General features: G+C 42.1%; 2 protein-coding genes across 2 annotated transcripts in view; one reads left to right on the top strand and one right to left on the bottom strand.

Annotated features, from left to right (window-relative positions):
* LOC307033386 (bone morphogenetic protein receptor type-2-like) overlaps window positions 1-11,852 on the bottom strand; it is a 27,702-nt gene extending 15,850 nt beyond the window's left edge. The window contains exons 1-3 of the mRNA XM_079671836.1: window positions 9,695-11,852; window positions 958-1,143; window positions 183-362 (exon numbers count right to left, since the gene is read on the bottom strand). Of these exons, the coding sequence (XP_079527962.1) occupies window positions 183-362; window positions 958-1,143; window positions 9,695-9,773 (445 nt within the window). The 5' untranslated portion in view covers window positions 9,774-11,852. The remainder of the gene's footprint in view (window positions 1-182; window positions 363-957; window positions 1,144-9,694) is intronic.
* Window positions 11,853-24,410: 12,558 nt separating this feature from the next.
* The window catches only part of dock9b (dedicator of cytokinesis 9b), a 31,048-nt gene continuing 30,100 nt past the window's right edge, over window positions 24,411-25,358 (top strand). Inside the window, 1 exon segment of the mRNA XM_079671829.1 lies at window positions 24,411-24,667. Coding sequence (XP_079527955.1) covers window positions 24,530-24,667 — 138 coding nt within the window. The 5' untranslated portion in view covers window positions 24,411-24,529.

The following is a 25,358-nucleotide window of genomic DNA, read 5'->3' on the forward strand; positions in this document are numbered from 1 at the left end:
CCAGCGTGTACATATATATCTATATATATATATATATAGATATATATAGTATACTATATATATATATATATATATATATATATATATATATATATATATATATATATATATATATATATATAGTATACTATATATATCTATATATATATATAGTATAAATAAATATAATTATGTTTCCTTACAGATGGGCTGTGGCGTGGTGGGGCTGGGCGGAGGGAAGTCCTCCGTGAAGTTGACGTTGCACATGTCGCTGCCACAGCAGCAGAAGAGGTACGTCCCATTCTGCATTTGCGGAGGGAGGTTGGTCACCACGCAGCGGTCGTCACGGCAACCTAGGGGGTCATCCAGGTAAGACCAGCAACCTGAGGATACAGATAATGATGTTAATGATATTACCTACTTCTGTTTTATCACCAAGATCACGTCTCAGATATTAAATCATTCCTATTAGCCCGAGCGGTGTTGGAGGGTAAGTAAGTGAATTTACTTAAATACTGTCCTTGAGTAAAATTAAGTAATTTGTAAAATGTTTCCTTTTAATTTTTATGCATCTTTCAGGGGCCTAGTTTACGTGATAGTGACATTGTGTAATTATACAATAGAAATGAAAAGGAAATGATGTTGTGTTATTATAGACGACACTATCCAGTAGTTGATAAAGTAGCTGAAATTAACTCTGCTTTTACCAGCTGCAACATAAAATACATAATTAATCTTTTATTGGTGCCAGTTGAGGAGTTGACAGATGGTGTTGCTTGCTGAAAATAAAAACCAAACGATAACAATTAGATTACTCTTTATGCTTGCCCCATTTTTTCCTCCACATTATAATTCCCAAAAAATACAAATTCTGATACAACCAATAACTACTTCTATATGTTTACTATAAATTTAATTGAATTTTTTTCTACTCTCGACAGTTTTCGCAATTTGCCCGAAGCGTCATACAAGTCCTACCTTGTTTGACCAGTCGCACTTCGCCTGGAGGACTTTTCTTCCACAGACCAAAGCAATGGCTGCCCTTGGCACATCGGATGGTGGTGTTCTCTGGGGAGACGCGACCTTCGCTCCCGGCCACCCGGTCCGTCTCCCACTGCTGCTGCTGGTCAGTGAAGGCACACTCCCTCTCCTCTTCCTGCGCCGCTGTGAGGAGACAGAGGAGGCAAATAAGAGGCAGTTGCACAAAGTAAATTAAATAGGTGGATGACAAGAGGCAAGCACATTCATTTCTAAGGCAGTTTGTCCATTTTGTGTTAATGAGCAACAGCTTCATTAATTTTCAACGATTATTCTCTCTTTCTTCGGATGAAAAATGTGCTGATATGCACATTTTTCGATGGAAACTGTAAGATGTGGATGAAAGTCCCTCACATCAGCCCTTTTCTAATAAAGTGCTGCGACACAGTATCTGTCTATACGAGAAGAATCTACAGCTGAGAAATAGCTGTCTGGCGTGTGAGAGGCAGCAGTCTTTGCAGGCGAAGATCAATAGAGATACCAATTTAAACTCTAGCCTGAAGGACATAACACAAACACAAGCAGAGGCACGGAAACAAAGTGGACATTTCAAAACTAAAACAGCAAGATGAGAAAAATAATGATCAGAAAATGATAGATGAATGTTTGACATGCATGTTAAAGCTCCCAGCTTGAATTAAATGAATGCATTACAGCACACAGCCATTGTTTGTTGGGTGTTCGGAAATAATGGATGAATTTCATATGGTGTGATTCTAGTGAAAAGGTTGTGTAACGGAAAGTTTGCTTGTTGATTTGCAGCAAACGTCTGGGAGAGTGTAAACTATTCCAGGAAGAAATAGTTTGAGCCAATGGGGGTTTGTGTACATAGACTCGGTCCGGATCCTTTCTGATAAGGGAAACATGATGTGCCGGTTTGTTTCCCGTAACTCCCATCTCCTCCCTTTCCTCCATCCGGGAAGGGGGTTGGGGTGACTGTGCCCTACCCGATGTCAAGCTGGCCTGTGTGGGCAGAGGGGTGACGCCGCGATGGAGTGGTTGCTCTGCTGGGCAGGGCGCCAACTTTCCTTCACTGCTCTCATCCTCAGATAAAAGAGCAACCCTGGCCTACTGTGGGCCACGGCTGCCCTCAACCTGTGGGCGTCGACTGTCTACTGTTCTGTGGGACTCACTTCGCCTACAGGGGGAAGCACACCGTGTACATGTAGAGTGGGAAAGGAATACAAACTAAGGGTTAAGTATGTGGAGGAATTTTTGTTTTGAGGAGGAAACTGAATTTCAACAAGCCGGCAAGGCCACTGCCACGGCCTGTGTTTAGATTCACGAGACAGATGATTCTCTACTTGCGTTTATTCACAGCACATTAACATGCTCTGGGTTCAAATGAAAACAAAGGGCCGCCGTCGACTCAGTTGTTAGAGGTTGTGGTCCATGTAGAAGTAGGAGTTCGGCTTTTTACGCGTTTCATCCCCTCTGTATGTAGCTAAGGTTTGACATGATTTCAATTCCAAACCGAAATGTAGGATGCAATTTGTGCCTCTGATTAATTTGGCATTGAGTTAACACAAACAGTAATCATTTAGTTTTAATGAAACTCAACTGCAGAAATTCACCCTTGATATTTTTCCCCACTGTTTCAGAACTAGGAAATAACCAGCATTTCTTTTTACATGCTGTGCGGTAGATCTTATTAACGCCAATGTGAAGAGTGGGTCGTGTGGATTTCGTAAAGGCATGTTCTAATTGTAATCATACTAATAGCTATAAAAACATTACTAAGCACAGACTAAGCATGAAATAAATAGTGGGCAGATGATAGGGAAAAGCAATCGTTAAGACCGAGAGCTGAATTTTTTTTTCAGCCCAAAGTCACCTTTAGCTCATGTGAGAAATAACGAATCTTAGTGAACCATGATTTTCCACAATGACCATTAGCTCTACCATTAGCCTACAGCAGAACATTACAGGGGAGACATAATGGCCAGATATTCATTCAAATCATACAACTTGTGCACTTGCTGCAGAGGGATAACTGATCAAAAGGAAACGGCACCCCTTGAACTCCTCTCTTCTTGAATAATGAATAATACAAAGGGGTGGGTGTCAAAGGCTTTAACTTTTACATTCTTAAATTCAGTAATTTAGGTACATTTAAGAGGCTATGCACTTTCATGAATGTTTTACAGAGGTAGCTGCTATCAAACAACTTGTGAAAAAGCACAGTTCTAAGAACCTCAACAATGATCTTTTCCGCCTCGAATACACTTCCTGTCTTATTTCCCAGAACCAGAAATTGAGGAGAGAGGGCTGTGGAGTTGAGGAGAGGAGTTGTAGAGGAGGAACTCGAGCGAAACTTAAAGGAACAATCAAAGGAAGTGCATAACCGGTGACAACACCCTCAGACAGTTAGACAAACAGACTGACCTTGCACGCCAGGATCAGAGCACAAAAATCCATAGTGCAGAGTATCTCCTGTCTCTCTCCCAAAGCTGGGTAGATACTGTATGCTGACATGAATTATTAATAATTGTACTACTATTCAAGGCTGTGAAATAATACCCTATGAAAAATCCTTGGTATATGAGAGCTCTTCGGCATGACAACAGAAACTAAGGCTAAAAGCTCCCAAGTTCATTTAAGAAATAGATTTGGGGTTTTCATTCACAAGGATGATTGAATTGTGCGCTTCATTATAACAAGGGAAAGGGCTGTTTTCATTACATTGTGTTACATTAATACAATTCAAGAAAGCAATGCATCCATATCAGTACTACTAAATAGATGTCACGTACCCTGATAATAAAAGATAATCGCTCCATGGTGCGCGTAACAAACGTGCACACTATAAATTGAGAGCTCAGGCGATAATTCTTATTATAAAAGGGCTATTCATCGTCTGAAAGATATTTATTGCCTAATTCACCTAAAAAGTGAACAGAGACAGTGTATCATGGGACGAATATTGCAGTCTGAGCCATGGGAGCGCTCATGTAGTCAGATTTCATTGGTGTGTCTGCCACTCTGCCGTACTGTGGTTGGTTCTTTGCCTTAATTCTGTTTTAGGAGCATTTCTGGTTGGAAGCCAATCTCTGTGTGTATCTCTGATTGGCCGTGGCAGGCTCTGTCCCTGGTTCTGCTCTGTGGAGCCGGCTGTGTGATTTTGGCTTCCACTGCAGTATTGGATTGTGGGTCAGAGTATGCAGGCAAGGCCAGTGGAGCGAGGCAGATGAGAAAGAGAGGGAGAGAGAGGGTAGTCATATCAAAAGGCTTCAGAGTAGTTTTCTGCTCCGAGCCTGTTCATTGGATGATGGCGGGCACTGCTGAGAGTTTACCCATGGCCCAGTTATTTGCTAATCTCTCTCCCCCCCTCTAAGCCTCCTCCCCCAATTGGCCTTCGGTGCACCCTCCCACCCCCACAGACTACCCCCTTCCCCTCTCTGCTAAAAAACAACAGCGATCTAATCTGGCTCTCTCCTTCCTACTGCCAAGGCCCATTGGAGAGATGCAAGACACGGCAGTCTTAGACTTGATTAAAAGTCACAGAGTGCACTGATGTGTTGGCTGTGTTCTCTCAACGACTGGTTTCCCAGTTCAACATTAGAGGCAGAAGCACAGGATGGGAGGGGCAGCAAGAAGCAGGAGGCATTCTTGTCTTTAGGGTGAAACGTGCTTGATGCACCCGCGCGCGCACCAACTACCCTGCAGACACGAGTGCACTGTCCACAGGCGCAGCATTATGCAAGCTGTGCTGTCCTGCTTGATGGGGACACTTGGCATGATGTATAGTCCATGCTGATTCTGTGCTAAAATGTATCCATTTAAATTGTCTCCTTGGTATTTACTTTTGCCACCCTGTAGATTTGCGCTGCGGCTTGTGCATACACAAAATGCAAAGAGGCATTATGTATGCCCACATGCACTGGGTTTTTATCATCGCGCGAGTTCAAGCTGCTGCTGCTGCTGCTGCACACGGACATCCATCACAAGCACAGCCCTGATGGTACCTGCTGTTTGGGTGCATGCTTGTTGCTGAGGTAGGATGGAAGAGATACAGGGGTATTTGCTGACAACCACAATTTCAAGTCTCCTGGTGGATTTTAAAGATGTGTGTGTGGGGGGGGGGTGAGGAGCTGAGTGGGCTTTAATCTGTCCCATCTGTTGCCTCGGGACTGCACACCCCCCTGAAAAACACCACCACTCAGTCTGTGTCTGTCTGGGTCTGGTACAGTTATGCTAATCCTGGGGCTTAAACTACCCTCAAAGCTTAAAGGCCTCCATTATTGACCACGGTGCTTTCTACCAAATATTCGCCACCCCTCCCTGTATACCTCAACTTTCCCGATTATGTGATGAACACAGAGATGACAGAATGACCGAGGTGGTGTTTACCATCACACCATGGGGGGGATAATCTAGGATTATTTATGAGCAAGCAAAAGTTTAGTTCCAATCTGCACCTGAATTTAGTCTCTATATATAACATATTTCCCCTGTTGAATAAATTAACAGCTTCTATAGGCTTAATGGTCTTGTCTGGTATGACGGGGTTTCACCTGATCTAACTGGTGCTGTTATGGCATTGCAAACATAGACCTGGTGTTTTTAAAAATATAACTTTTCATGCCTTCTGTCTGATTGTAAACAGAATATTCCTTCTATGGTTTTTGAGGCATTTTTCACAAGACCACATTGGGCCTAATATATTAGTAAAGAACATCAACACATTATTTCCTAACACTCTATATACTAAATGACTATACTCTTATTGCTGTTGGTATCAATATATATTCTGTGTATGTTGGATGATACGTTACAAGCCACTGCACTACAGTACTTTGGCTGCAGTGCTTCCCTTAATTCCAGTGCCCACTGTGCCAGCAGAAAAACAAAAACATCTCACCGGGGTTTGAGATTATTTCGAAGAATCATTTTACTAATTTATCCAAAGCCATCTTCTGCTCTCCCACTCATTTTTCTTTTTGGAGTGCTTCTCAGAGGAATGCTGAAAGTGCAAAATGGTTCTAAAACCGGTACTTTTCAGCAGTATGACACTAGGATCTAGAAAACTGCACCTTCTTCTGTTGCTGCCACTGTAATAAACTCTTGTGAATAAAGACATATTTGGCCTAAGGTAAAAGGAACAACTAAAAAGACAGAAAAACATCCTCAAATGTGGCATCCAAGCTACTAGAGATAACAAAAACAATCACCTGTATCACCTTAAAGCCTTGCAGTTGGAAACAAGTACGCTACCCTTCTTTTAAAACCTTATATCCATTCAAATACAAATAACTTTAAGCAAAACAGTTCATCCATACTCTGAGCAATATGTTTTGCGCGCTCTAGACTTATTGTCTCTGCTAGTCAAGGAGAACGCTTCGTGTTAATCATAGGCTGTCACTCTGAGTTACCATCTCAAGGCTGCACCTTTTGTTTTCTAAAACATCCACTAATTTCTCCTTTTTGCCAAACCCGAAGGTCGGCTGAACACTGTTCTATTGTATGTGCTTTTGCCTTTACCTCTGCTCAGAACTCAAACCAAGGTACTAAGAGAGCCAGACATCGATTTTGTTCATCTAATAGAGTACAATGCTAGCTGTATTATAGCCCAAATGGCCTCCTACCCCCACCATTCCAGCATTCATTGGTCTGTTTCTTGCTGCAGTCAGTGTCATCCCTTCTCACAAAATAATGATTGTGGACTGAGTGCTAAATATTAAGGCATCAAAGTAGGCATAATGCTTTTATATCCTCTGGCGTCTGCAACTACTTCCTTATTCTCCTGTCTAAATTGCACTCCTCCAGTTGTGATAATACAGATGCCAAAATGTTGGCTCCGAATAGGTAGGCATCATTATATTACCACTATTTTGGCTCCCAAACACGGGTTCCCTGGAAGTTTTACGACTGATTTTAACATTTTACGAGCTACTTTACCCATTTACTATCCTGTTGTTTACCTTGTGCATTCAGAGTCCAATTCCCACATCTACAACAGACCATAATGCACATTGAGCAGATTAGCTTCAGTGCTAAAGGTGATGCAGCGTGGTAGTGTGGGCCTCCATGGCTTTGGGCAAAATCATTGCTTTTAATTGAAACACAGACATTAACATAAAGTGTTCAAGATAAAGTGTCTTAAGTGACATTCCATAATACAGCCTTTTTCTTTGCTAGTTTACAAATTGTATCTGCTACAATATCATAAAGGGAACATTCCTGAGCATGTATTTCACTTGGCATTTAAACTATTCTGATGCATTCACATTTTAGTCATCTCCAACCAGCCTTGCCATTTAAATCCCAGATTAAATGCCAGGGCTAACAGCAGTTAGTACCTGGCTCCACAAAATGTTGTAGGCTCCAATCTGAGATAGCCTTGGCAATAAAAAGAGCCTCACAGCCACTGAGGGCAAGTCTGTAATCTCCAGCCAATAACGTCCCTTTCTATTGAGCCGCTGATGTGACCACAGAGCCGACAGCTTCAAGAGTCCCCCGTTGGCTGGAGAGGTTTGAGAGAAGCGGCCTGGTTGGGGAACAGTGGGCCTGTCAACGCTGCAGTATGGGGCCCACGAGACATAGCTACAGAGTTTGGACAAGCGGAGCCAATGAGCAGCCCTTTTTATGCTGAGGGATAATACATCTGCTATAATCCTTTTTGGAACCCCAAACCTCAAGCTTACCTGGGACAATAGTGCATGAATACATTATGAGCATGCACGGGCTACAACGTTTAACCTTACTCCATAAGAATTTGTGCTAAAGTCTATCCCGTTCTAATGTCATTACTTAAGAACACCTGTGGTCATGCGGCAGGTATCTTCTGCCAGCTTGTGCCGTGTTTGGAACCGCTTCTATTCCGGATTTTGGAGCAGCAAGCGTACACCCACACATTGATTAGTCACAGGGGACAGGGAACGGAAGAGCAGCTGGGGACAGGTTAAACACAGGGAAGGTGTAGGGAAATAAATACATCTGAAAAGGAAATTAACAGAGGTAATTGCTGAGATTGGAAAGGGGGGTGATGGGGGGCAATAACATTGGGCTCAAAGGGAAAAGTGTAGGGTCAGACCTCCAGCTGATTAGATACTTCACTACCTCCTATTACCATCATAACAAGTATCATGGAAATAAATTGGCACTGCGATATAACCACTTGGCATTCATTCGTGTCTTTACCCTAATTCATTTTGCACGGTGCTGCGCTTTGAATTTATTGGCTGTTTACATGACACGCATGCATACAAGTATCCATTAATCGCCTTTGTGTTGATTATTGAGTGAATATGTCAATCCTCTGTCAGTCACTGTAGTCGTTAAAGCGCTCCAGGGAAAAACTAATTTGCATGCCATGTCTCATAAAAGGTGAGTTTAGCAAGGCAATAAGATTCTTTCAGCATGCTGACATGATAGATTACATTTGTACATGTAGCTGAATATTATGATTTGGGATGAAAATTGCACTCAGCATTTTCCACTGCCTCCTCGTTACTGATCATACGTCACAAACTGACAACTCATCCCTCCAGTAAATGCATCATGTCCCACTCTCTTCGCTGAATCACCTCGCTTCCTTACTCATCTACTTTAGTTTTCTATACATTTCACTAAAAGCAGCGTGCTTTTTCTATCCTGATGTATGAGCTCGTAATCAGAGGATGTCAGAAATACTGTCTGCTCATTGTAACATTCAGAATTGCATTCCATTTTTGTCATTTTATTTAAATGTGGATTACAAATCATCATTTGTCAGTTAAATGCAAATGGGGTCTCTCTGCACATTGTGTTGAAATTGTGCCACTCACATATTTCTCTCCACTGCACACATTATCTTGGGCTTCCTGTCTGTGAATGGATGGAGGGCCTTTAACAATAAAACACACTCACACAATACATTATTAAGAAGCTGTTTAAACACACATTCACACCCACGCATGCGGCTGTAACACCGGATGAGAAAAGACCTCCTATTTCCAAACACACTGCCAGAGCCTAAGCAACATGTTGAACTTCTACAACCTAATTACCCATCTTGTAAAACACCTTTCCTGTCTTCCCACACATTCCACCTTTCACCCCCCTCGCATTCACAGTTCCAACATCTCTATGCAGCACAGCTACTATCTTATCACGCTCAAGGTCTCACAGAAGCCTGGCTTAAGCCCAAAGTCTTAAACAGGGGCACAACTTGGCAGACAAGGACTGCGGTATGTTTGGCAGTGTTTTTCCAGGCCTTTGTACACAGAATGATTAAAAAGGAGCCAGGGGTACACTTGCTACTCTGTTCAAGAGGAGATATCTATGAAGGTTTACTCAACTACATTGAGATCAACTACAGAGATCACTCCAGATATGAGTCAGACAGACAACAAGATGGAAAGGATAGTTAAGGGACAGACAAACAGGCTGATCTCCCAGACACATAAAACACATTGGGAGGAGATATTTTTGGAAAATGGTGTCTGATGTTAAGGCTAACTGTCTGTATTATAATACAACAAATAATAATAATAATTAATTATACATACATATAATCAACACTAGACTCAAAACATTTAATTTAGGTTGATTAGATCATATTATTCAGGCTACAAAATCTGCACCAAACCTGCGATTTGGTCAAAATCTAATATCAGAACCTAAAGGAAAGCATCATATATTCACAAGAAGCATTTACCTCTTTCCACAAAAATCAATTCACTATTTAGCCACTTACCAGCCACAGAAGTCAGGAGAATCGTCAGGCAAAACCCATATTTAGCGAGTGATTTCATCGTGATTCGGCTCACAGCCATGACAGTGTAGTCTCGTAGTTGCTGCTCCTTCAAGTCTCGTTATACTTCTTCTGCTCCTCTTATTTTTGTTTTCACACTCTTCTCCTCACGTCAGGTCAATAACTTGAACTGATCTCTCAGGCATGGAACAACACATCGAAAAATGATCCAAAAAAGAGGCAAAGTCGTGTTGGAGTCGATTGTCGTGATTTGATAACTAAAATGTAATGTCAATAAAAGTTGGTCCTGCTATCGACTCCCGCACAGCCCGGACAGATACACCGAGAAGCTAACTTGTTTGACTGATCTGCCATCTGCAACGAGCCAGCCAACAACGTCCATATCTGCTAGCTGACATGCTAGCTGCCTAGGGCTACTGTCTGGTACTAGAAAACTTAGGCAAAGAAGGTAAATATCGCAAAAAGAACCGATGCACAACTAAAATTAGTACGTACAGGCCATTCTCAGTTGTACGTTTTAAAAAGAATAGTCCACCCTTTCGCACGAGAGGTGAACATTTGGCATTTAAACGTTAGCCAATTAGCTCGGTTAGGTTGCAAGCTGACTGCAATCGACGCTAACCGATGTTAGCCTAACAGCTAGCCAGTTAGTTCTACGGGTCCCGATCGTTGTAGGGGTGGGGGGGATCAGTCACAAGTCAACGGCGCCAACAGTGATCTTCTTCTGGGTTGCGATAGACGGAGATCCGTACTCCCGATGTGGCAGACGACGGGGTTAGGGGTTGGATATCTCTGGCTCGGATCTTCCCCTAGGCAGTCAGTAGCGTTTGGCATTTACGGTCTGGAGCTCCGCTGGGCAGACAGACAGGCAGGCAGGGCGGCGGGGAACGCCTCGTTTGCAGGCTTGTCTGGACCGCTCGTCTCCGGTATCAGGTTGCTTTTGGGGGTGGTGTTGGGGGTGGAGGACAGTCCTACAGTCAGGAGGGGTGGTGCAGCGCCGCTGTGCCGCAGACTGTGGATATAACAACCTGGAAACATATGCTGCATTTAGGCATTAGGCTGCAAAGTCCTTCCGTGTTCTATTTGTTGTAAACACTGTAGAGCTTAGCTTAGATTGACATCATAAAACAACATAGACATTCTAAATGCAACATGTCGGTAATGGTATGTAACTCCTGCAGTAATTTGCATAACCATTTATTATTGTAAATACATTAATTATTGCAAAAACATGGGATATAGGCTACATTACTGGGCAACATATGCACATAGGCTACATAAGCATTACAATAATAACACAACAAAACATATCAAGTATTATTATTATTTACATGGATATTTGAATGTTTCGCAGATAAAGGCTTTATTGGTTAAAACCTTAACAAGTATTAGTGTTACTTTACTGCCCCCGCGTGGTCAAATAACTTTATACAGAGTTTAAAGCCCTAAGCACAAACCGTATAGTTAAAAGAATAATTATTCCAGCAGGTGGCAATGTAAGCCTGGGCCTACAGCAGAGCAGTGTGCAGTCTGTAGTTATATAACCTCAACATACTTTTTATTGCAACTGAAATACTTTATGTATCTTGTATTGGTACACAATGTAGCCATCAATTTGTTTAAATTGCTTTAATAGTCCCTACTATTATTATGGAAACAGTATTGCAGAAGATGGACAATATCATAAAGTGGCCGCAAAGTAGAGTTAATGCAGTGTCGTTATATAGTATATCACCTATTCTATGCAGTCATGAGTGGCACTTATTAGCCCCTCCGTATATCCTCCAAATATGATGGACGACTTAGTTTTCATTCCTATCCCACGGGGCATTATTACACTGGGAAGGGGGGCGTGCCATTTTGCGCAAGGGACCTCCGCCGACGGGATAGAGCGTAGGCTTTGGATGGTGCTCTCGGATTGCAGTTGACAAGGAAAGTCATCTTCTGGACTACTGTTTCCAATACAGCTATGGCGGGGCTAATGTAAAGTTTGAGACAAGCGTGATGTCCGGATAACACAGCGCAAGTGTGCATTTACGCACGTTGGACAGCCTGGAGCGCGGGATTTTAACCTTCGTACCGCCACTTGGGACAGCCCTCCAAGTCTGATCTCCTCAGTACCAGACTGTCTAATGAAAGGTGGGATATATTATGGCTTCTGCTCCACTTGAGGCAAGGAAGTTTGCCCGGGGGCTCAACAAACCGGGCACCGCCGCAGAGCTGAGGCAGAGCGTCTCCGAGGCTGTGAGGACGTCAGTGTTGATGGTAAGAGAAAAAACTCCGCCGTCTGTTATGCACTCGCAAGAAGACTGCATGCAGGTGCTTGCTAACTATGGCGTCTGTAACCATAGTCTCTTAATTTATAAGCAGAATAACATCATTTATTTGAAGACAATTACTTGTATAGTTATGGTGACACTTGTGGTGCATTTTTTCTGCAGGGTGTCTTTTGTTACAACTTTCTCAAATGAGTTGCCAGGTAACTGAAATATACACCTCCAGCTCTGGAGACACACACACACACACACACACACACACACACACACACACACACACACACACACACACACACACACACACACACACACACACAAATGCCTGCATACTTCTTTAATTCATCCTGTCACCTGAACCCCCCAGGTGCAACTTGCAACCAGATAGGTTAGACAGAAACAGCTGAGTAATGGCTGCTGTCTCTCTCCATGGTCCCAGTGCGCTCACTGATCTTGTAATAAAGTCATGAAATGACGCAGACAGTTTAATCTCAGTTATATTGAGACCTGGGAGACATCAAACCCACCTCAACTGTCAAGTTATATTGACATGGTCTGTGTATCCTATATACACCAATAACATCAGTTTAAAACAGTGCCAGCTCACTTAAGGTGAAGTATAAATTCAGTAGAATGAAACTCTACTAGCTGATATAATGTATGGCTGAGACTGCAGGTTTCTTTCAAAGGCCTGTTGTCACATGACCAGTGTTCAAGAGACCTGTTTAGTGCTAAGGAGTTTGTATTGGGCCTGGGCATGGCTCATCATGTTACACTCATACTGTGCATCATTGACTTCTTAGTGCAGTGAAGCAATTGGCTGAGGAGCCAAGTGGAGCAGATGTTATGCATTTAGTTGAAAAAAATGACGGGCGTGTCAATATTGCATTGAATTAACTAATGTTTGAACTATTCAAAATATGTTTTTTTGCATGTTATATGTTTCTCCAATGTTGTAATGGTTCACTCTGGCTGCTCTTGCAAAGGGATTGTATACAGGAGGAAGATTACCAGTAGCAAATTACCAAAATCTCATTATCCTTCACCAGCCTTCCTCCAATGATCAGTGATAATTGTTTTCAATAGGGCTTAACTTGAAGCATTGCTACGAAGACATTTCAGACTAAAAACGTCACTAAAATAAGGCAAAACAGTTGTGATTGGGCCTATTGCCTATTGATCAAATCCCTTGCATTTGCAGGGTGTCCCTATGTTTCGGTTACTCTCATCAAACTCTACACCTCCTATTTGTCACATAAGTTTCCTGTTTTATATTATTTAGTCTCAAAGTCAAGTTGAGTGATGACATCATGGTTTTCAGATGCTTAGTAGCACTACCCATGACAAGTAAACAAATGTCCCTTTCAGTTATTGGGGCAACTGTTCATTAAATTCAGACTGTATTAGCAGAAATCTGTACTTAAAGGTTTAAACTTTGTACTTTCAGATCACAAGGTATGCATCTGGGTCCCATTATGTGCCTGTAATAGTACTTCAGTGTGAAAGTACTTCTGCTGCCCCTCTATTTTAGACTGTGTACTTATGGTGCAGCTGTTTCCCCTGCCCATTCGACATGGAAACTGACAGGCTGGTATGGTAAAAGCAAATATATATATATAGTATACTAGACATCAGAGAATTTTGTCAACGGCTCAGATTTCTCCTTGGAAAAAGCAGGTTGGCTGGCCTTGGGTTGAGCTGTGATGCATGAATTGAATCCAAAAGGATGGAGGAAGTATTTTTTCAATGAAAGATACGTTTTCATAGAGTCTCAAGTGTTACTCTTCTTCCAAGTATAGTGGAGCACATTCTATATATTGTGTAATAGTAGACGTTTTATTCAGTTTTAATCCACATTGTGTGAAATGGCATAATGGATGTCATATCAGAGCCCTGCACTGTGTTTAATAATGGATGAGACCATGGTTGGTGTCCTGGCTATTTTTAAACTTGCCCTCTTTCTCTTCCGTAACTCGTTGTCACACTAAGCACCCTAAGGGACCATCAATTATGAATTCCTGCTTATGTGATAAATCATCTCAAATCAAGTCTGAGGCCGGATCAGGCAAGTAAGCTGCTGGCCCCGCCATAGTTACTGCAGGCGTGGCTGGCTCGTAGCTACCTTAGTAAACAAAGTGCAGGCCCAGCAGTGGAGCAGTAAAGACGGCCCCTGCAGCTTTAATAATCACTTCCAACTGCGGGAAATGCTTGCATAGGGGTTTTATACGTCTTTATTCTCTCTCCCTGCGTGCTGAATACGTTTATAACTGATTTTTTTCATGCCAACACACATTTAGAAATTCATACAAACAATAACATATTGCCCTATATATATAAGATATTTGTCAAACACTCGTTAATACCTAACACGTCTTTGTTCAGCAGGATAATCTACGCAACCTTTTTAAATAAACGGTCACATGACTTCACATCACCACCAATAAGCTAAAGGCGGCTAATGTTTGCCGTTATCATGCCTCATTTAGTCACAAAGGTTTTCCACACTACGGGAAATTTCAACTTTTACGCAGAGAACTGGGTGTGTGCCATTTAGGTATTTACTTATTTTATGGCGTAGAACAAAGTGTAAAAATCTTGGAAGCTTGTATTAGGTACCGACCTTATTTTCAGGAATATGTCCAAAAAAACAGTCAAATATTCAATAACAATTGACTTTGAGAATAAGGAAACAAAGTGTCAAAATGCTAGGACTCATCCCTGCACCACCCATTTCAGATCTGTAGGTCAAACTGGTATTCCACTAAAGATTGAACTCCACTTCAGGGGATTTATTCTGATTAGAGCATGAAAACCCCCGGCAGAGATAATCTGCAGATTTGCAGATGCTTTAGCACTGCTGACCTATATGTGTGTCATGATACGGGACCTGGGATGGAGCAGGGCGTTTGGTCGTCTGCTGGCTTTGTGGTGTCACGAGCTGCTGCCTCTGATAGCTGAGACTAGGGCTTTTCTGGCCGTGTGGTTTCCATGTCTTCTTTATTTAGGCTACCTCATAATCTATGTCGTTCCCACCCTTAAATGCTGGCGTAAACATGCACCGCCTTTTTGCTTTCATGGCCAGTCTGCCATGTGTGTGTTTGTGTATGTTTCCTGCCTTTGAGCCTTCATTTCTCCTGCAAGAAAACAGCAAGATACATCACTGTAATACAGAGTTCCTACTTCATGACATGATTCTGAGATGTTGCCAGTTTCCACCACATTCAGCAAACAAGAATGCTCTGATCAGTGCTTTATAGCCTGCAGGCTCACAATGGAAAAGGTCTGTTCTTGTTTGAGTGACACATCGTTTTTATTGGATCGTTGCTACATGTTTTAGTTGGTTCTGCATGGCCTGCAGTGTTCATTTAAGAGAGCGTGTAAGGGAGATTTCAACTTATTACAACATCTTCTGTGTTTGCAGGCTTCTTTTGTTGTTTATTGTAAGAATATGCCTACATTTTGCAGACATTACATTTCATGGTTAGCAGACTGTTTCACAAACTCCAAAAGATATTTTTTAAATAAATGTCTCATTACTGTGAAAAGTAGACAGTAAACAACTGAATTGTCGGATCATCTTTTTCATTTGTCCTAAAGACTAGCTGCTAATGTAATTACATGCCTGAAGCACTATGAAAAGTCTCATGATATAATATATAATGATTCATTTTACTTTATTACTTTAAAAGCTTTGCAGAAGTGTATGCGCTTCTTTCGAGGCGACCCAAAGAATGCTCAAAGGAAAACATAAAATATGTTCCAAAGACACAGTCTGATTCACACAAACGACTCATTTTCGTTTAGTATAAAATGTATTTAAATTTGGGACACAGTCTTTGAAATTGGTAGAGTTCAACGTTGTCTTTAATTTCACCCCATTAACAAAGCAGTTGCTACTTCAATCAGTAGTCAGCAGCCAGGCTTGTCTGCAGAGAAATGGCCAGTGACCATAATTAATTATTCTGACCCAGTTGACACAATTGCACACCCAGTTCTCTGCGTAGAAATAGCAATGTCCCATTAGAGTGGAAAACATTTGTGATCATTTTGTCTACATGAGGATCCTTCCATGTGAAGGTTGGCTGAGATGATAGAATCAGAGCAGTTAACCTAGTTAGATTGCATTATAAACGAGGCTAAAGCCAGGTCTATTAAGTCAAGAAGAGTATTAAACAAAATCCATGTTCTTTATTTCATTGGGCACAAGGCTCCTGTCCTCTAGTCTTGCAGATTACCTGCAGGCCTTTCAGGATGTACTCAATACCCAAATCACACGAGCGTAACCTAGATTCTGCTGCAACGTTCATTATTATTAGCCTCATTTCAAGTCCCTGGTGAAACCATTGGCACATTTTGTCAGAGATGAAGAGAATCACAGCACTATTTCAACTAAAAGAACAATAGGAACATGATCTGGGCCATTTATGAATGGAAAGCAATCGATAAACAAGTCACAACTACTCTCCCTGCTGTGGACATGGGCTAATTCAATATACTATTATGTCCATTCAACATATACATGTATCCAAACATCAAAAGTCGATTTCTTCTTTTTATAATTTGTTTATTTCTTTAATTTATATCCACAAATCTGCTATACACATATCATCCCCATCAACCTTAGCTTTTCTTATTGTTAAATGTAAATTGGAAACTGTTCACGTGCCACCATGCTAAGCTACAATGAACTTTACAGCTACTAAACATCAACATGTGAGCATTGTCAGTTTGAGCATGTGAGCATATTAAGCTTTAGCTGAAAGCACTACAATGTCTAAGTACAGCCTCACAGAGTCCCTAACACTTTGCATGTTCATTAATGAAAACGAACTTGTGTTAATGCCATGTAATCATACATTCAGACTTAAAGCTCTGAGTAGATTCAAACTCTCAGGCCTATTTTTGCACAACAAATCCCAGATTGTTTTCCATGCGCCTTACATCAAACCACTGCAGTGAAACGTGGCTGCCGTGCCGTCTTTGAAACCATTGCTTTGCTTTACTCTTGGTCACATTACAATATATCCTTTCACGACTACGTGTCCCTACGCTGCATTTTTTTGCTGAGGTAGATGAAGTCTTTTTTTTCGCCTGTGGGGGGCAGCAGTGATGCATGTGTCATACCTTTTTCCTTTAAGCTGTGCAGAAAGGAGCATGCTGTAAACATTTAAAAGACAAAGACTTGTGCTTTCTCAGTCCAGTGGAAAGGAAGCATGGTTTGGATGTATTTGTGTGTCAGCATTTATTTATGCCACAGGACTTTCAAAGTGATTAGTCATGGAAATAATGGTCTAATTTAGTAATTCCCCCTATAAATCTGAACACACACTCTGATATATGCAGTTTATGCAGCTTTTGCTATGACGTTGTGTTTTGGCAGAATTATCCCTAATTAGTTTCTTTACTTTCTCTAACATAACAGTGTGTTGTTGCCATGATAACAACCTTAATCTCTCATATATGTCATTAGGAGTTCACCTCATTTTATTCTACCAATCCAAAAAAGTTTGTGGAGTAAATTTATGATCAGGGAGAAATGCTTCAGACTGCTAAGAGGATTAGAGTATGAGCATCTGAGAAGAGCATTATTATTATATCTGCTGACTGAGGCGGATTTCATCTTGCTCCCTGTTTACAACTCATTAATGTGTTTTGTGGGTTCTGATGAAATCACGTTGTGGTCCGGTGCAATCTGTGGTCTCCACAGTTTGCTGATGTCTGTGAGAAAAGGTCACTGGGTGCATTATGGGCTACAGTTTGGATTTCATTAGATGAATGCGTCCTCTAAGCACAGGCCTAATGTAATGACATTGTTCAAAGAATGCTGTTGAGGCTTTTTTAATGAGCATCAAACCACTGCAATGAAACAAACTAGCTCGTAACGTCTAAGGGAAGCTCCACCAATTATGATTATTTACTACTATTACTAACTATATGAAGATGATATGAAGCTATTTTATTTGGACTTTTACTCTATTAGTTTGTGCTGGGTGTTTTTTCTTATGGTAGAAATCAAGTTGTTATATATATTTTACATTACACTATATTTGACACTTCTCAATCTAAGGCACTGTTTGCATTTGTAGTTTAGCTTAAGCCAAAATGATTTAAATAATGCATATTTTAAAAGTAAAAATTATATATAAACTACTTGAAAATGCACTGCAGTTAAGAATTAATCCATGTCCTTTTAAAAGTAAATTATTACATTTATAAAAATAATTGTGACTTCCATTCTGAACAAAATAATTCTTATTTTTGGAAATACTTCAAGCTTAAAGTTCTTGAAATTATTCCACGGCAACATTTCAGCATATACTGTATGAAGCATACATACCTTTGTCTGATTGCTATTAATGGTCCCTATAAAATCCCTCCATACACTGCTTCCTCTTGGTGCTCTTTCTTGCTTTTTCGAATGAATTTCCTTCTGAACAATTTGCTGCGTCATGCACTTAGAAGTAGGTGAAAGTGTCTGATGAAATATTTACGCCAGCAGCCGGAGAGAAGCTGAAGTTAATTCTGAGAACTGTTTATATGTGCATTTAAATTAGCCTTACATAAAGAAGCCTGTCTTTCTCCAGTTAACACCAAGAAAGATGTGAGGATGCTGTGATGTTAATGAAATGATTTGCAGAGCGTTGCCAGGTTTGTCCTATGACTCATCATGCTTAATGGATCAGTCGGACCAAGTGTTAATGGCTGTGAGCCTGGCACCGCGGGACAAGGGAAGTTAAATCATTCCTTCTTACGTCTTGGAGGGCATGTGAAAGAAAGATGACTACATCGCTTGTAATTTAATGGAAGAAGGAGGGAAAGAAGGCAGAGGGTAAAACATTGTCTGCTGCAGCCACTGTGTGTGTGTGTGTGTGTGTGTGTGTGTGTGTGTGTGTGTGTGTGTGTGTGTGTGTGTGTGTGTGTGTGTGTGTGTGTGTGTGTGTGTGTGTGTGTGTGTGTGTGTGTGTGTGTGTGTGTGTGTGTGTGTGTGTGTGTGTGTGTGTGTGTGTGTGTGTGTGTGTGTGTGTGTGTGTGTGTGTGTGTGTGTGTGTGTGTGTGTGTGTGTGTGTGTTTTAACCGGCTGCTTTTACCATTGACAAAGCATGCGGAGTCAGAGAAATGACTAAGCTGCGAGCGCGAGGGAGGGAGAGAGCCTGCTGGGAGGAGAGGAGAAGGGAAGGTGACAGGCAGTGATGGAGAGAGATGGCAAGGCTGAGAAAAGAGGGAGAGAAAGCAAAGCAGTAAGGAGAAGCGAGAGGGAGAGAGCGAAGTGAGCGCGCCTGTGCATCCTCATCCTCGAGCAGAAGGAGGAAGGAAGGAAGAGGAATCGGAGAGTCTACGCCCTGCTCCGTCTGAATGAGCAGCTCCTCCATCCCCGCTGAGCTGCACACAGGAGGATAGGACTTCCTTGGGCTGGGATTTGCTTTGGAAGATTGTGTTTTCAAGCAGAATGACTGGGCATCCTTGAGTGACTTTCCAGTACACCTGTAAGATGCCTTTCTGTGGGAGAGGTCAAGGTTGAGAAATACTTGGAAATTAAGGCGGAGAGTTTCGAAATCAGGCTCATTTCTTCCCTGCATGGTGTTGGCAAGTGTTTGGTGGCACCATGGGATGCACCAGCAGCGTGGTTCTGTTGGAGGGGCTGCGCTCCATCCTTGAGAGGAACTGTGTCTACATCAAGGGGGCGGTGGAGCTGGGGGCTCTGGAGGAGGAAGAGGAAGCACTGAGTCTGAGAGGATCTCAACTCTTGTTTCCCAACAATGCGCTGGTAAACCTGCTTTGAAATATTACTCGTGTGGGTCATTTTCAGTCATTTTCCACTTTTTTCCAGTTTAAAAAGATACAAAAAATGGTTCTCCACTTGCTTGAGTTACAGTAGTTTCTATTGCGTATCCAACACATATACTATTATGTCTTTCTTGAGGTACAAAATGAATAATTTACCAATAGACTTGAGAGTCGTCGGATTAAACATGAGTTGCTGCAAAGATCAACGGAATCTTGGTTAATAATCCCCCTAATAGACTCCCCTGAGGAACTCCACCTAGAAGTCAACTGTATCTTCAGTGCCTCCGACCGCACAATTACTGGTGCATCACATCAAAAGCTCAACATTGGGCTGCGATGAGATATACGATACGTTTTTTCCATAGTCAGTTGCCATATTGTCTCCCACCTGGATTTATGCTCTGCTACTTTAAGCCACTTCCCCTCAAGATAGCTCCATTAGCGGCCTGCCCTGTGTTAAATCAAAGGGAATGAATGGACAATCATTAGCGAGGGGGTGAAGTCAGAGGACGTTCACTGTAAACCATTATCACTTTTGGATGCAGGGTCCCCTCTAACCTTCTCTTGAAGACAACAATTCAATTCTATTCCATTCTCCAAATGATAGTTCAGCTGGAAAACAAAATAGCTTTTCAGAGCAGTGCCTTGGACATTTTAGTTTTGACATTTAGTATGCTGGTCTTGTTCCAACTATGGATTATTAGTTTGTAAACATACAAAGAGAAGACTGAATTAATATACATGCTCGATGGACTAATCCCATGCAGGGACTTTCTTCGCTTCAGTGAATGTTGCCGTACCGAACTCTCTGCACCTCAGAGAGCTCTGACATCATAGAGAGTGTGGAACTCCCCTCTCTCGTATCATATTTAACTCGTCCCACATGTTTTCCGCTGCACTACCTGGAGCTACAGTAATATGATGTTGACCACAAGACAGAGCGGCTCTTTGCTTCTTTGATGAAAGGATAATCTGTGTGATGGGCAATGGTTTTGACAAATGTGTGTGTGTGTGTGTGTGTGTGTGTGTGTGTGTGTGTGTGTGTGTGTGTGTGTGTGTGTGTGTGTGTGTGTGTGTGTGTGTGTGTGTGTGTGTGTGTGTGTGTGTGTGTGTGTGTGTGTGTGTGTGTGTGTGTGTGTGTGTGTGTGTGTGTGTGTGTGTGTGTGTGTGTGTGTGTGTGTGTGTGTGTGTGTGTGTGTGTGTGTGTGTGTGTGTGTGTGTGTCAGTGTGAGGGGGACGTTTCACCTCTTTTCAGGCAACACCCTCACACTTTCTCTCCCCAGGGTGCCTGGAGTAATGGTTTGCTCCCAAACATTACGTCAACCTGCCCTTATGCAATTCTCAATAGACTTGTGTGACGCTCTATGTCTGGGGCGGTGTGTGTGTGGGTGTGTGGGTGTGTGTGTGTGTGTGTGTGTGTGTGTGTGGGTGTGTGTGTGTGTGTGTGTGTGTGTGTGTGTGTGTGCCTCTTGGGAAGGGTGTGGAAGACTCACATATCCTAATGGGTTCAAGCTGTGTAAAAACAAACGGACGCCATCCTAGTCATTCACTCTCTCTCTCTCTCTTCTTTTTTGTATTTTTTTGTCATGCTCTTACGCAGATGGTCGAGTAAACTCATTTGCACTCCCATCATACACAGACCCTGGAGCTATCGCTGGCGTAGAACCAGCGATAGCTCCAGGAAGCGTGATGGCATGAGAGAGCGCTGCAGAGATGTGGGTGAATGAAGAAGGATGACCTCAGTGCAGCCTGGGTCTTTGACAAGAGGCTGATTATCACGCTGAGCTGGTGACGCTGTCACTGAGGCCTGGGCAGGAAGGCAGGGATGCAGTACAGTCAGCAGATCTCTACACACTCAGGCCAGAGGAAAGTCAAATCACAGAGCTGCATTCCATTTGCTTTAAATACTTCACCCCCAAAATACCCTTTCGAACACACTGAGTTTGCCCATTTTGTTTAATCTCTCAGTCCGATCTAGGAAATGAGTTTGGAAGAAGGAGCATGTTTGTTTGGAATTTGACTAGTCTGCAAAATATCTTGAGGGACAAGTAGCAGATGCCAAGACGCTCAACAGAATGATTACGAAGGTCTTTTTGTCCCCCAGCTATAAAACTTATGAATGATATTGAAATATTCGGTGGAATCTCATACCTTCTCATCATATTGCTGCTTGGGCTGATGCCCCTCTTGCGTAGTATCTTAAGGCATAAAGTTTGTGCGTGTTTAGCGTGGTAACAAGTGTTTAAAGTTGTTAAACAGTCGCAGTTAGTTTTGGGCAAAAAAACGACATGGTTAAGGTTAAAAAAAGATCTCGATTTAGGTTAAAATAACTACTTTTGTTAGGCTAGTCTGTAGCTTACATACACTTGCATTGGTTCTGCTGCTCCATCCATGACGGTTCTTCCTGTGGCTCTTAAATTCTGTTCCACCTCACCTCACCAAGTGAACCAACATTATTTTACAGCTTCCCGTATTTTAAAATAACTTATTTCTCTGAATGGTACATTTCAGCGAGTCCCTTTGAAGCGAGTACAGTTAAAACAAGTTATGCAAATGATGCTCTGTGCCTCACACATCAGAGAGCGCTGCTGTAAAACTCACACACTTGCACACACACACACACCATTGCCCGCCTTTGTGCTACATTTTGTTAGGAGGGATGGCGCTGAAACTGCACCAGAGAGACAACGGCCTTTGAAGTCTTCCTAACCCGTGGCATGTCATCCCCTCTTTCTGACATCCCACCTCTCCCCCCTCTCACCCTGACTGCACAGAGCCCCAACTTCTCTTGCATGAGTTATTACCCATGCTTGTGTAGTCAGAAAGATTCAGTGCCTTGTAAAAAGCGCTGTGGTTTGGGAGTTGTGTCTAACGCAGCATAAGAGAGTCTGGATTTGCATAGATTTACCCTCAGTAATTCCTTATTAAAAACTCTAAATGTCATCATTCTGAAACACTCTCTCCGATAGAAAACAGCTGAGCCACGGCGCCTCAAAGATTAAAGGATAGGGATCCTCCTCGGAGAGAACGCTGCTGACTGCATGGAGAAACAAGGGGCAAGTCACCCCGTTCCTGAAGCAGCAGGCGAGTGTGTGTAGAGCCGGATAAAGGGGGAGAGTGTTTGAACTGACCCCGCTGTGAGTGCCCGTTGCAGCGGATACACTGAGCTGCAGTTCAAAGCTGAACAAAATATCAATGGGGAGTAGAACTTTATGAACACAGATTGAGTGTCTAAAAACTGTTGCTGCTGCTTATGACAGTTATTTTTAGAAATGTCAACAGTGTCGCAGTTTTTCAATCCAATGTAGGATCCACAACTGTTTGAGGTAACGTAGAGGATCGTTCTGTTTGGACATATAATCATAAACAACTTTAAGAGCACTCGGCCAAGGCTTTTTCCATAAGTGAAAAATAATGCATGTATCTTTTTTCAATTTAAGCCAAAGCATTGGGCATTCTTTTTTAGTAACAGGACAATATGCACATTTTCACTTTAACTATCATTTATTTTAAAGTATGCAGGCTGCAACATTTGTACATCCCCTTTTAATGCAGTTTGATTTTTGTGCTTTCATTCCCTATACTTTATCTGCTGACAGGCATACCTATACCGACATATCTGATATGACCTAATATCGACAGGCCCCTCCCTTTAATCCTCTCTAAGGTAGAGCTCATGGGCTAATACAGCCACACACATCGAGTACATCAGCAGTAATACTCTACTTATAATCCGTTGTCAGAGCTTCACTAGCCAAAGATCACTAGCGTCATCCTCACAGTAGATGTATGAAGCAAACTTGCTCAGTGGCGCATGGCGCATAGAAGTTCACCCTTTAGGTATTCAATTACCAAAATCCTTCCACATCTGTGGGAATATAGAGAAAGCGCAGTAGCGTTTCCTTTAACCCTATCCCTCAGCCACGTTGTTTTGGCCCATTCAAACGAAAGGCAGCACAGAAATAACTCTGGATTCAGATATAAGTTAGAACTTTTAGTACCTAATTATTAAATGAAGTTTGTTCCTGCAAGCTGAAATCAGAATGTACAGATCTCTTTCCCAGTGTAAGTCAATGGGAAAAAGTCTTATTCGGCCAAATGGCATCACAAGATGGGTCGGGAAGTTGTACTTTTTTGATGTGGCCACTAAAATAATTGGCTTTAAACCCCTGTGCTGTGTCTGGGGACCTGAGTCAGCATCAATCGGAGCTTTAAAAAAAACAAAACCTATATTGAGTAATAGTATTTTTGGTGCCCTATTATTATTATTATTATAGACATTTAGGTTGTTAGTAGCCTTAATGTACAGAATATTACACTCTAATTTGTAGGCTGCAACTTAAAATGTGACTAAACGTTTTGTCATACATTCTTTTCTTTCAGCGTTGTCTTTTTTCCGACACACACCAATGCACACACACTCATGCAGGTGGACACATGACAACATTATCTCAGGGCCTCTTCTAAGTTTTGAATGGGGGAGTGGTCCATTCCTCTTCCCCGCCTCCTCACACATACTGTAGATATGAACACACACTCCTTTCCACACACACTCTTGCAGCTGCACAGCTGTGAGGGTGGGAGGGGCCCTTCCCTTCTGATGAGAGACAGAGGGGAGAGAGGGAGAGGGAGGCAGGGCCATTGTGATTGAGTACAGAGGGAATCTGACTGGACATAGACAAAGCTCTCTCCACCTTCACACACTGTGGGCCGCTCAGTGCCATGGCAGTGTGTGTGCAGTGAGTTCACACCTGTTGACATGCAGGCAGGATTGACCACCATGCAGGGCCGGGCCGGCAAAGCCCCCAAAAGGGAGATGGTGATAGAGTCTCCACAGCAGTACAGGAGCCTGGCTGAGATAGAGGCAGAGGTGGAGGCTGGGTCTCAGGTGGTGGCGGTAAGTGTGCCATCTTTTTCCTAGGAGTCAATCATATTTCAAATCCTCTCTCGTTCTAGTAGTTGTAAGTAGAACCCTTTGTTTAAAAAAAGTTTTTTTATCTCTAAGATCCAGTCTCAAGAGCAGCTTTGAAGATTTTTTAAAAGGGGGGAGACGGAAATGGGAAATAGCAGCTTCAGGGCACACCTCCCCAGGGGGTTACATGTTGATATTTTTGTAGGAAATGGAGCACTTGTGGCTCTCTTTGTTCATTAATGTTTCCTGTGCTTCAGAGTCAGGCAGGTTGGCTGCAAAGTTGGTGAAAAGATGAAGAGGCAAGTTGACATACTTTTATTTAATCATCTCTTAAAGGTATAGACATTTCATAGTTGGACTAGCGTTAGTGAGACTATTGTTAACTGCAAAGATGCTTCTTTTTGCACAATTCCCTAAATTCAGATTATTTTTGATAATCAAATCAAGATTATTCTACATTTCCCTTACAGAGTGATAGAGTATTATTACATTGAACGTATTTGAGCTTAAAAAGCCTAATAAGAGCCTTTAAATCAAACTTGATGACACATCTGTGTCTTTAATATATTCATGTGAGATAATTACTTTCACAGCTGCTTCTTGTTATCTTCCGTCTGAATGGAAATGATCCAGTTGGAAATCAGAACCAACGATGTTCTGCTTATCAGATGATGTT

Source organism: Notothenia rossii (genome assembly GCF_949606895.1).
Source record: "Notothenia rossii genome assembly, chromosome: 3".
In the NCBI taxonomy this organism is placed as follows: Eukaryota; Metazoa; Chordata; class Actinopteri; order Perciformes; family Nototheniidae; genus Notothenia; species Notothenia rossii.